The sequence below is a fragment of the Felis catus genome, chromosome B4 (genome assembly GCF_018350175.1).
Source record: "Felis catus isolate Fca126 chromosome B4, F.catus_Fca126_mat1.0, whole genome shotgun sequence".
Lineage (NCBI taxonomy): Eukaryota > Metazoa > Chordata > Mammalia > Carnivora > Felidae > Felis > Felis catus.
Window position 1 is genome coordinate 13360650 of NC_058374.1, and position 13307 is coordinate 13373956.

The following is a 13307-nucleotide window of genomic DNA, read 5'->3' on the forward strand; positions in this document are numbered from 1 at the left end:
AACAACTGAACATTCACATGCCAAAAAAAAAAAAAAAAAAAAGAATCTAGACATCAGACTTGATAGCGTTTACAAAAATTAACTCAAAGTGGATTGCAGACTTAAATGTAAAACACAAAACAATAAAACTCCTACAAGATCTAGATGACCTTGGATGTGGTGATACCTTTTTAGACATAACACCAAGGCAAGATCCATGAAAGACATAATTGATGAGCTGGACTTCATGAAAATGAAAAACTACTCTGCAAAGAACTGCCAGAATGAGAAGAGCCATAGACTGGGAGAAAATATTTGTAAAAGATGTATCTGACAGGTGACCGATATCCCAGAGAGACAAAGAACTCTTAAAACTCAGCGATGAGGAAACAAACAACCGGTTTAAAAAGTGGACCAAAGACCTTAACACACACCTCACCAAAGAAGATAGACAGATGGAAAGTAAGCGTATGAAAAAGATGTTCATGTGATATGTCATTGAGCGATGGCAAGTTAAGACAACAATGAAATACCACTACACATCTATTAGAATGGCCCAAATCCAAAACACTGATGACACCAAATGCTGGCAAGGATATGGAGCAACGGGAGTGCTTGTTAACTGCCGATGGGAAGGCAAAATAGCATAACCACTTTGGAAGATACTTTGGTCATTTCTTGCAAAACTAAACACTTACCATACAATCCAGGAATTGAACTCCTTGGTGTTTACTCAAATGAATTGAAACCTATGTCCACACAAAAACCTACACACAGATGTTTATAGCCATTTATTCCTAATTGCTAAAACTCGGAAGCAACCGAGATATCTTCAGTAGGTTAATGAATAAATAAACGTTGGCACATCCAAACAACAGCCTATTATTAAGCACTAAAAAGAAATGAGCTATCAGGCCACGAGAAGGCTTGGAGGAAACTTACATGCGTATCGTTAAATGAAAGAAACCAATCTGAAAAGGCCACATACTGTATGAGCCTAATTATATGGAATTCTGGAATAGGCAAAATAGGAAAGGAGACAGTAAAGAGATCAGTGGTTGCCAGGCAGGAGGGAGGGGGGAGGGATCAATGGAGCAAAGTGGATTTCTAGGGCAGTGAAGCCATCTTACATGATTCTGCAATGGTGGATACATGTCACATGTTAGTCATCCATAGTCAACCCATAGAATGTACAGCACCAATAGTGAACCATAATGTAAACTACTGAGTGACAATGATGTGTCAGTATAGGTTCCTTGATGGTGATAAACATATCGCTGTAGTGTGGGATGTTGTGAGTGTGTGGGAACCGGAGCACAGGGGAAATCTCTTTACTTTCTGCTCAATTTTGCTGTGAACCTCAAATTAGTCTGAACAATATTTTTCAGCAATTAATAAAATAGAGTATACAGAGGCTGATCTGGAGATAATAGTGGTAGGATGAGCTGGAGGGAAATAATAGATATAGGAGAATAATTAGATGGTTAGTCCAAGCGAGAGGTACTGAGGACCTAAACTGGGCCCATGAAATTAAGGGTTGTATTTACAGAAAAGGGTGGAGTATGTGATCCCATTCCCTTCTAGGAGAGAGTATATCTAGGAACGCGCAAACAAGATTATTGGAAGTAATTGGAAAAGTGTGTGTGTGTTGGGGGGAGGGGCAGCTAAGGACAGAAAGGGACTCCATTAACGACTTGGTGGTATTTAAATAAAACAACTTCTTGATTAATTTTTCCCTGAGGTGACCAAGCTCACACTCACCCTTTGGTATGCCACACACAGACAACCCCCCAGACAAGACCCTACAGCCACCACCATGGCAGACCATGGCGGTTGGGCAGAGGGTATCAGCTGGCAGAGAAACTTCCCATCCTGCGGCTCAGTCTCTACGTATACTGCAGAAAATAGCGATGCTGGCCATGAACCTCCCGTCACTGGAAATCCAGAAGGTCGCTCTCCTTTCTTGACACATTCCTCCTGAAGGCATAACTTCCTGATCCTCTAGTCAGAATGAATGCGAGGTATTGGGACCCCAGGATCCAGCCTGCAAAGGGTGATTCCCTTCGGGAATCCTGCCAGTATAATGTTGCCTCAATTAGATGACAGATTATAAATTAATAAAGAAAAGAAACCCCAGACTCTCACGTCTGCCAAAACACACCATTCCCTGTGAGGTTCCTGAAAGGGACTTAGTGATGTATAGCGAAAGGGCCAACCCCCCACAGCCTTTTCCAGATTCGAGACACAGACTGGCTGGTCCTCAAAATGTACCACCACCGCCTTTCCCAGGGGAACGCCAGTGTTGTTCTTGGAAGGAGAACACTTTTCTTTCAGCTGTATTACCCCCTGCATGCTTCACACAGTCTGTAGCTCCCTACGCCCCCATCAGTAATACAAAACAGACCTATCACCAACAGAAAACCCCGAGGAAAGAGTAAGAATGACCGTGGTTGGTTTGGGGTAGAAATGATGTTTAGGTTGCTACGGATGATGGGGGCTTTCAAAGATTGTGTTTCTAAAACCATCACAGGAAGAGAAGTATCCTTGTCAGCTGCTGCTGCTTTAAAAAACCAGTCACTCAAACAGCCTTATCCCATAAAATCAATTCCTGAGGAAGTCTTAGCAACCTAATCCCTAGGAGAGTGGACAAGATCGAGACACCGGTGCTCTGTACAGAGTGATGTTTTCTCTCTCTCCCACCGTCTGCACGCTCCATGGGGAAAATACAGTATGTTGAGCCCACCCTCTCCTTTGTTTTCTGGAATGATCACTTCACTTCACAAACACATCTAAGTCTCCCCGGGAGTACCTACTGTGGCTGCTTCTGTCTCTTTGGGCTGGTGTTTTCTATTCCTTCAACCCATTCATTCAGACGTCTGGACATTACTTGTTCTGAGAGGCCATTTCTCCGCTATGTCATCCATACAGACCATTCCGCGCCACTCAGGCATTTAGCCACTTTATGGTTTTCTTCCCCCGAGGCACACGAGCGAGAAATAAAGACGCTGTGTGAGAACTGGACAACTGTGGAATCGAATCCTATTCAGCAAAAGGGACAGAGTCGTAAAGACACTGGGGGTGGCAGAGGAGGACCCATTGTGTGGAATAAATGAAAGCCTTTACTTACAAACACATCCATGAGCAGGTGCTCCAGCGTCACTTCAAAGTCTTCCAGTTTGGCAGCTAGAGTCATAACGAATGCTCCGATTTGCGCTCAGGCCTCGGGGGTGGCCCCAACCTGCACACTTCTCAGCTCAGAAAACACGGCCGGTGTCAAATTTAGGCACAGGCGGAATGGGCACTAGTGGGACGCGGAACAGAGCATCGCAGACCACGCCGATGCAGCTCTGTAGCCAGAGATCTTTAAGGGTTAAAAAGAAAAAATCTGCACTAATGGCACTAGGGGACCACCCTGGGTGCAAAGTGATGTCACCAGGTAAAGAATCCAGCCACCGCCTGCTCTTCGCAAGCTTCCTGGTCTGAGGTGCTGCGTGAAACCCCAAAAATGGGCGAAAGAGAAGGCGCCGGGGGGATGATGCCAGGCAGCAGCGAGAGAATGGAGGAAGCCGTCTGACTCTGATATTTATAGGGCCACATGTTTTTGACTCTAGCCCATTTCTCAGTTCATTTCTGACCTTTCATAAATGGCCAAGCACACTGGAGTGTATTGTAGAGCGGGGGCAGTGGGTCCCACAGAAGTTGGCTGTGACCAATGCTGGGGCAATTCACACAGACACGCCATCAATAGTTCTTTGTGAAAAACCCATCAGACCTTGTTCTGTACACGACGACAGAAAAGCACATAGTCTTGTGAAAAACAAGGAAACGAAAGTTGTGGGGGTACTAAATTTTTCCTCAGAATATTATTAGATCCTTACACTCTCCCCCGTCCTCTGTCCTCCCCACCCCCTCTCTTGCAAGAGTAGATAAACATCAAGGAAAAAAATTTAATCTCTTGTGTCAACTCCTCAAGCTTCTGCCAGTAAAGAACATCCACTATATCTTGCAAATGTCATTTCTCCATTTTGGCCTTCAAAGTCTGACATTTTTTTTTTCTTGCCTAAAAGATTTTAACATTGTGGTAAAACACACATAACGTAAAATTCACCATCTTCACTGCATTTATGTGTAAAGTTCAGTACTGTTAAGTGCATTCACATTGCTGTAGGATCAATCTCCGATCTCATCTTACAAAACTGAAACTCTGTGCCCATTAGACAAATTGCCGTCACCCCCCTTCTTCCCAGCCCCTGGCACCCACCATTCCATTTTCCATCTCTATGGATTTGACTACTCTCGGTACCTCATGTAAGTGAGATTATACAGTACGGAGTTTGTACCCAGTCCTTTTGTGTCTGGCTTCTTTCACTTAGCATGTCTTCAAGGTTCATCTATGTTGTAGCTTATGTAAGAATTTCTTTCCCTTATAAGGCTGAAATCTTATATCCTAAGAAAGACTCCTGGTTTGGACAATTTTTCAGGCCTGGGAAAATCTCTCAGGAACACTTGGCTGTCAAGTCTTTAGTGGCCATTCCTGCTGTGACGTCCTAACCCAGACAGCCTTGGTCTGCAAGTGAGTTCTGGCCTGTTCCCTAAACAAGCCGAATGATCCATGGAGAGTCTAGTCTCTGACTCTACACAGAATGTGACCACTTAACAGTCAATACTGATGGCAGAGAAGAGGGTGCCCCGGGTGAAGTTGAGGAATTATAAGAAGTCTCTGCTCTACGATAAAACTTTCCCCACTTTCTGTTGGCAGAGCTCTGGTCTCAAGTGGGAACAACCGAAACTCTCCAATTTAGTATCTTTCCATGAATTTCCATTTCCCCAAAGGAGATACAGACCCCCTTGAGTCAGCATTTAACATTTAAACAAAGCAACCACAAAGTAAAGGACAAAGGAAAAAAGTTGATAAAAAGCATCATAATATTTCTAAAGCAGATTTGGAATCTGTCGGTAGTTTAGCTTGACAGTTGGTCATAAATTGTACGTAAATGTTCTCTGAGTTATGGTTTCAATTCTGTTTTGGGGTCTCTCACGGAGGAATTCGAGTGGCTTCATGACAGGCATCTCTGTTTAGGCAACGGCACCAGGGAGGGGGAGGCAATGCTGTGATGAATGGCTCCAATAGCCAAGAATGTACAGAAAATATATTTCCCGGATGGGTGAACTCATATTCACAGAACTTCCTACCAGCTAATGTGTTTACCATGTCTGCAACTGGTACAGTGAGTAGAGCAACCAATGTCAGCAACAAAGACTCAGCACAAGCTGACTTCTTGCCATGGAGCTGCCATCTTTTGTTAAAACTATGGCCGTCCGGAAGATACTAAAAAAGGCTACGTGCCTTCTCTCACCAGGTGAGAGCACTGGGCAAACGATCAGCTATATGACCAGGAGACCATCGGGGAAGACAGGTGTAGACATACATGCAGTATGGTCTGGTCTCCCAGCAATCACAGGAGAGCTTTCAAGGTCAGGTTTTCTGTAGACCCCCTCTTTATGAATGGAATTTGGGCAAAGTGTTTCAAATATCTGGAATTTTGTAAAAGGTATACTTGCTTCTTTCATTAACTTTCTTCCTGGCATGGACAAGGGATCAACCAATGGAGAGCAGTTAATGTTTTTCACTCAAGGCAGGCAGTCTCCCAGCCCCAGTGGATGAGTTTACGTGTTTTTTAAGGAGCAGGCAGTGGCTTCTCAAGAATATAAACAGCAGACTTCAGGGACAAGAAGCTGTGCTTAATTTGAGCCATGTGAGTGGTTAGTATTCTTGAACGAGGGCTCTGAGAAGGATTTGTTGAGAATACCCTGATTTTAGGAACAAATCACTTTCACAGTTTCAAAGAGGAGAAATTGACCAAAAGGGAGTTAGCATGAAGAGAATAAGGAAATCGGTATCGGGTTGTGGATATCACCCGTAAGAGACAATTATTATGAGTTCCAGCATTAGTGGATGATATCAGCCATGTGGGGTAGGTGGGTACTCTAGACACAGAGGACCACACCACTCTTCAGGTGGGTGGGCCGGGGGACTGTTCATACGGTGCTATAAGGCAAGTTCACTAGTGTCAATGCTTATGAGAAGCTGGTGGAGGATGGCTTTGCTGCCTGAAGGGGAGATTTTTTGAAGCAACTATAGTCTCTCTATATAAGATGTATTTTTGTTAATGATGGAGTTTTACTGATGCTAATATCAACTCTGAACATTTCTGTGTTCATTTATTCATGTATCCTTTCTACAAACACTTAATCAGCACCAGGGCCAGAGAGTGGGGTGCTGAGTGCTAGTGCTGGTGGGAAGATAAAGACACAGCTCTCTCTTCAAGACCTTAGAGTCTTGAGAAGACACGGCGAGATGTGCTGGCGTAATTCTATACTATTCTTTTCTGAGGCTATGAGAGAAGAGTATACTTCCTTGTCAGGTGCACTTATTCTGGGACTTGGATGTGCAGCAGAGCTTGGTGATAAAGGGAGAAAAGAGAGTGTCACCCCCACCCTATGGGAAAGGCAAGGGCAAGAATAAGTGAGGTGTAGAGTACCCCTTCAGATGGATTTATAGCAATAAGTGGCAGGGGCACGGCCGGGGGCAGTGATGGATGCTAGGGGTCTGAGCCCAAAGACCGAATTGCATTTGACAAGGTGGCAACCAAGATGTCAAGATTCTCAACACAGGATTATGACACCATCCCACAGACATGCCTTGGATGGTACAAATCTCATTTGGAAAAAAAAAATACCTTGAGCAGTTGATCAAAGCTTCTTGGCCACCTGAGAAGGACCTGACATGCACCACTGTCCCGGGGCTCCCCAAGTGAGAACAAGGAGTCAGCAATACACCTGATATGGGAGGCAAATGCTAGAATTTGTTCTGCCACTTGAATAAAAACATCGGTGCATAGGGTTGTAAATTTCGAGTTTCTTTCAGTTTGAATCTTCAGTGACCATCTTCTTCTCCCCTGTCTATGAACCCCCCCCCCCCCCCCAGCAGGGCTCAACATTTTGGTGATAGAAGTCAATAAAGGGAAAGTTTTTGGAAACTGGGAATTTGGCCGAATTCCTCTTACAGTCATGTAGATAGGCACCCCTCAGACTCCCCAGGGGAGCTGTGGGCAAACCATCTTTCTAGAGAGTACCGTGTTTTCTGCAGCCCTGAAAACAAATTGTCTACTTCAAAAGCATGAGTCTTTATGGAGGCGAGCGCTGTGGTTCAACCAGATCACAGTCCAATTCATATCAAACAATCTGTTACATACAATGACGAGCAAGCCCAAGGCAATAGGTAATTGAACAGGCAAAAATGTTTTTCCGGCAAGGTCCCTCTCTCCACCCTAGAGCAATGATTTTCTATTCAGTAAAACCATTTCATTTAAAGGTCAGGCACAAAGGAGTAGATCAGACCCCCATCCGGTTGATCAGAATTGGTCACTGAGATAACCTAGACACCATTTTAGTGCCTCGACTGGCGAATCTAAGCAGAAATTTGGTCCAACAATGAATTAATTACTAAGATTTTTTTAAAAGCAAAACCACGGGCTTTTATTTTGATCACTCAATTATGTCCCCCAGTTTCTAGGGCAAAAAACCCCCGACAATATGTGTAAATGTGACTCATATCAATGTCTTATCGATGTACTTCTATGTCAAGCTTCTGCCTCACCTTAAAACCAGAAAAAGAGAATTTTTAAAGAGATTATGCTTGTTTAAGTAAACGAGACTCTCTTGATGGCCCTACAGACAGCTGCCTGTCTGGGTCTAGTTATAAAGGCTCGCCTGTCTGCTCGAGCTGTCTCTCGGAGGACAGACGTGTTAATTTAAAGGTTTGTCTCTATAGGGCCCCTGGCAGGCTGGCACAGCAGTGGCTCAGGGCAATGGTATCAGCAGACCACGCTCTCAGGGTCTGTTCATCCTTCCCGTGTTGGTGTCAGACGGTTAACACAACCAACCTTGTCTTCCCCGTTCACAATGCATTTTCGATTTTGACAGCCTGACAAGTACAAAGGCTCTATTCCTCTACATCTGTCTCCCCACCCCCCCACCCCAATCTGCCCGTCTCCCCCCACCCGCATCCCCTGCCTGGTCACAACGATGAATTTGAAGACTTTCAAAATGAACAGGCAGTGAAATTCGTGTCAGGCACATGCAGGAGTGCCTTGGGTTTATGATGCAGAGAAACACATAATGACTCGCTTGATCGCTCAGTCTCGCCACCTGTCACTTGCTCTACAACTTGGAGTAACAGAAGCTTGAGGAGGTTCCGAAATCAGTACCAGTGGGGCACATCAGGGAGACGCCAAAGCAACCCCCTCAGCTCTTCCATCTGTGTTTTCTCAGCCACCTCACTTTCTGGAGTTCAGAGGCAGTTTTGGAGACACAGATCTTTACCACATTCTCCCAAATCTTTTATGGATGTTTTCAATGACCCTTTCTCCTCTGTAAAAGTTGCACAGGATTTAAAGACTTCCATGCCTTCCATGCATTCCTTGTCTGGAATGAGAAGCTGTGAGCACAGGGACCATGAGATACTAGTTGCTAGGGACTGAGTGTTTATGTCCTCCCCAAACTCACAGCTCTCTCCCCAGAGAGCTCCCTCGCCCCTTCCTTCCGCCATATGAGGTCAGAGCTAGAAGAAGGTTGTCTATAAACCAAGAAGTGAGAAGACTATGAAGCAAGAAATGGGTCCTCACTAGAGGCTGAACTGGCCAGCGCCTTGACCTCGGACATCCTCTAGAAGCCTCTAGAACCATGAGAAGTAAATTTCTGTTGCTCAGAAGCTACCAGTCTGTGGTATATTGTTAAAGCCGCCGGAACACACGAAGACACTACCGTTACAGATATTACATGAATGAGAAGTTGGCTCAGTTATGTCATTGCCCAAACAAGTGAGTCTGCTGGTGGTAAGAGAATATCCCAGGGAGAACCACTGTCCATTTTAAGTAACTCTGACTTGGACTGGGTTTTCTCTCCCCAAAAGCCTTTCTTGTGTTGCCCTAGAATGATGAATGACTCTTAATGCTTTCAGTCAATGGCCTTTTGTTATGACTCTTGTATAATGTCCCTTACTGCCCTCGAGTGAAATCATGGATACTATAACCTACCTACACATGTTATTTAAAAAATACCAACGCAACTCTGCTATGTAAACAAGCAATAGGATGAAAGTAATCGATAAAGAAATAACACAGAGCACTACACGTAAATGTCTTTGTATGATGCCACTACTCCAGGAAACGTGGTGAACGTTCTCACTGGAGATTCAACAGACCCAAACCCAAACTGACATCAGCCTGCTCCCCGAGATGTCGGTGTGGTGGTCTGCCTCCCACCACCTCCCCGCCCTCGTCTGTTGTTGGAGGACACCCTCCCTGGGCTTGACAGTGATAACAGGAGAGAGGAGAAATCTGGAAGTAAGGAAACGCAGCTGTGTGTGTTTGAGCAGAAGAGAATAGTGTCTGGGATTCATGCACATTCTGATCAGTCTTAGTAACTTAGCAGCCTCTCGTTCCAGACCAACTCAAGAGTGATTTGAGCGGCTGTAATTGCTACCAGACAGGCCTGGGATGGAACTGAATGTCTCCTCGTCTCCAGCATATTCTTGAGACATTATGTCCCTGATTAGCAGGAGCTATCTAGTGTAACTTGAACATTTTTCCATTTGGACCCTAGGGCTCTCCATTGTGGACAGGCCAGGGGTCTATGGCACTTGGGCTTGACTTTGCATTTTTACTTTTCCCAGGTGCTCATCAGAATCCACCTGCTGTATTGTGCATGTCCTGGCCTTACTCAAGCCGCAGAGGAAATGGGCACTCAGTCAGCTGTGGCAGGCTAGCATCATGCAAGTGAGGCTCTCTGGGAGTTCATAGGTCACCAGAATCCGGAGAGGCTGGCTCCTGGCTGGACTCCATCCGTCCTTTGACAAGACCCTGTGTTTTCCACACATCATCTCCAGAACTTGGAAGAGCGTTCCTGGTACAGCTGGTCAAGGAATGGCAATGACAGGATGGCCGTTGACCTTGTACTCTCATGCGATTAATATAGTCCCATCATGGAGAAAAACGAAGCTTCCACAAAACAAGACAAATATTTTTGTTAGAGGTACTCGGAAGGGGATGGATGCTGGGCTTTGGGTGGCCTCTACCCACACCTCACAGCTCTAATCAAGGTTAGCTAGAGTGCTGACCCAGACAAGAGAAGGAGGTAAAATGACCTGAATTTATCTCTCAATGGCAGGACCTCTCCAGAGACCAGGCTCTGACATCCTCACTCAGGCACCCTTGAAGAGAAGAGGGTTTGTTTCTTCACGGGTTCTCTGACATTTCTGCAAAAACTAAAGTTCCTGGGGTGATTTCGTAATAGGGAGATGAGCTGGCTAAGGCAGGTGGATGGAGGAACTCTTCACCGATCTTCCTGAGCCTCAGAAAGGAGTCCAAAACATCCAGGTGTCTTAGAGTCTACTTCTTTTCTGAATCCCATTTCATGCTACACTGTGCACTGCTAAGAGTGGAGTGAAATCTTTTCCTAAAAATGGTATGGGGAAAAGCCCATGGGTCACATCAAGACAACAAGGCATTAAAGTATGGAAACTTGAGTAGCAGTTGCTCAGTTGAGTAAACTGTGTATTAACTATGATACATAAATATGAAAATTTCCACTTGCTACACAACTTGTCCCAAGTTAGTAGGGCTGCCTCCATAATTAATATTGCTTCTCTCACTTTTTACATGAGGACCTTTGGCTTAAGATGGAGAGTGAATGACCTAAGAGCCTATCCCATTGGATAAGCCAGGATTTGCTGTAACTAGGTTTCCATGTGGCTACCAGTGGGCTGGCTGGTTGGAACTGGAAGTAAGAGGCACAGTGAGGACAGGGAGGTATTCTCAATGTCAAGTCTATACTTCTTCCTGCACAGGGAGGCTGTCCCAGCACAGCTGAGGCAGGAGTGACACTGGGGTCCCCAGTCTCTATACTTTAGGATCTCAGCCTCTTTGGCTCAGTTTCCGCATGGGTCCAACTCCAGGCAGAGACTAGACAAAGGTTTCTAGATGTTGGGCGTTATGGAACAGTACAATTTGCACATCAAGTTAAATATTGGGAGGACCAAGCTAGAGTTGTCAATATACTAAGTTGGGGCATTAAAAAATAAAAAAAAGTAACAAAAACAAGCCAATTATCTTAGTGGGTTAAGTGTTGACTCTTGATTTCTGCTCAGGTCATGATCTCATGGATCATGAGTTTGAGCCCCACACCGGGCTCTGTGTTGTCAATGCGGAGCCTGCTTGGGATTCTCTCTCTCCCACTCTCTCTGCCCCTCCCCCCACTCGTGCACATGCCCGCATGTGCACGTGCACAAGCTCTCTTTCTCTCTCTCAAAATAAATAAATGTTAAAAAAATCCCAAGCCAATTATCATCTGCTGTCAACATGATTATATTAAAGAAAAGACATTTCAACACACAGCAAAAATGGAAGAGATATCATCTCAAATTTTAAAATGGAAGTCAGCTGGATGTCTGTTGCCTGTGTGTATTTTCTGCTGTGCCACAGGGACTTTATTTCAGGCCTGTGCAGATCAGGGACTGGAGCCTGGAACCACAGAAGGGGAGGGCCCTCAGCTGCAATTCAGCTCTATGCCTGTCATTTTACCCCTAGTTTTCAGGGTATTCTCACTACTACTTGCCACTAAAACAGACCGAAGACACTCAGGAATGAGCTGATGGCGAATCATGGGAGGCAGAACCATGTGACTTACCCCTCCCCAACTCTCTTACCATTGAGAATAACACCGGGGAGGCAGACGGGAAAGCCTAAATGAACACTCTGCCTTCACTCTGAGAGGCGTGGAGAAGGGATGAAGCCAGACCAAGGGAGAGGAGAGTAATGCTTATTTCACGTCTTGATTAACACACATCCTTCCTTGCAGGCTTATTCTGGAACCAGCAAGGTTCTCTGGGAGCTACAAGCCTCACCTTGATGAAGACTTTTCTCTAAGCAAGCGCCTGAGAAGGAGCAACCTGGTTTCTGTCTACAGAACGAGACCCTCTTTTTGGAAACTCGTTTTGTTAGTGGTTTTGAATAGGTAGTATACGCAGATGATACAACATTACAAACTAACAGGAGAGTACCGATAAATAGTCTCTTTTATACCCTCTGACTTATGGCCACTCAGTTCCTACTAGAGGCAACCACCTTTATTATTTCTGGAGATGTTCCAATCAGATTCAGGCACAAAATATTACCATTTGGGTATGGGATATGTATATATATAATAAATACCACAAATATTCACAACTGTAAATAGTACTTCATTGTCTGGAAGGTTTCATTTAACCTATTCCCTATTGATGGGTATTTGAATGGTTGCTAAGGCAACGCGAACATGCAGTTTGCCCACATGCCAACATATTTGTAAGATAGACTTCTAGAAGTGGAATTGCTGGCTCGAAGGTCATATACATTTTTTATAAAACCAATACCGTAAATTTTATTCTCTATAGAGTTTGTACCAATTTATATTGGTACAAAATAGAGAGTGCCTGATTCCTGACACCCTCAGCCACAGGGGTGACATGAATCTTGTAATGTGAAAAACGGCATCACATTTTATTTCAACTTAAAATCTCCGTTAGTAAGTGAAAATATTGTTCATACCAATGCCCTAATACTAATTCCCTGTTTTAAACCAAGGCTTCATCGATCCAAGTGGGTCCAGCTGTGTCTCATAAACATTCCAGTAATGGGCATACACTAATGATTAGCAACAAGATGTTCGACCCATCTACCCACTGAAGTCCACATTCAAAGGCAATTTAAGAGAATCTCTATTAATGGTTCCCTTATGCATCTCTGGATTACATACCCCAAAACACACCTGTTAGGATGAATGAAAATTAAAACCACACTAAGCAAGAACAAAGGGTAATTCATCCAAATAGTCCTCTTCGGCCTTGAGAAGGGATATCAAAGCAGTGGAAAGGTTGAATCTTGACAGACTTTGGACCATGACACCTGATCAGATGTGGACTGTACAAAATTGATATCAGTTGTCAGCCACTCAATTTCAAATCTACCAAACTCTGAAGCTAATCTCATAGAGGATCAGCAGTGGAGGCAATAAAGGTCCTCAGAATTTCCACCGTGTGCCAAGATATACGAGCGTCAACACCTCGAAGCATGGCTGCAGGTTGCCCGTGACTTTGTTGCGCAGACTTGTTACCCGTGACTTTTATTGGCAAGGCTCATCCTACTGCCTCACTAAATTTATGATGGGCCTCTATTTTACTCCGTCACTAATCTCTGCTTAGGTTTCCACTTACTTTCAAGGTTATGAGC

At 44.6% G+C, this 13307-nt stretch overlaps 1 protein-coding gene across 7 annotated transcripts in view; it reads right to left on the bottom strand.

The window, feature by feature from the left end:
- Positions 1 to 13307, bottom strand: part of FRMD4A (FERM domain containing 4A) — a 659116-nt gene that overhangs the window by 326801 nt on the left and 319008 nt on the right. Inside the window, exon 1 of one of the 7 annotated variants that reach the window (XM_023256375.2) lies at positions 3107 to 3428. The exons of the other annotated variants lie outside the window; for them this stretch is intronic. Coding sequence (XP_023112143.1) covers positions 3107 to 3172 — 66 coding nt within the window. The 5' untranslated portion in view covers positions 3173 to 3428. Of the gene's footprint in view, positions 1 to 3106; positions 3429 to 13307 lie in introns of those variants that run through there. 7 annotated transcript variants of the gene reach the window in all.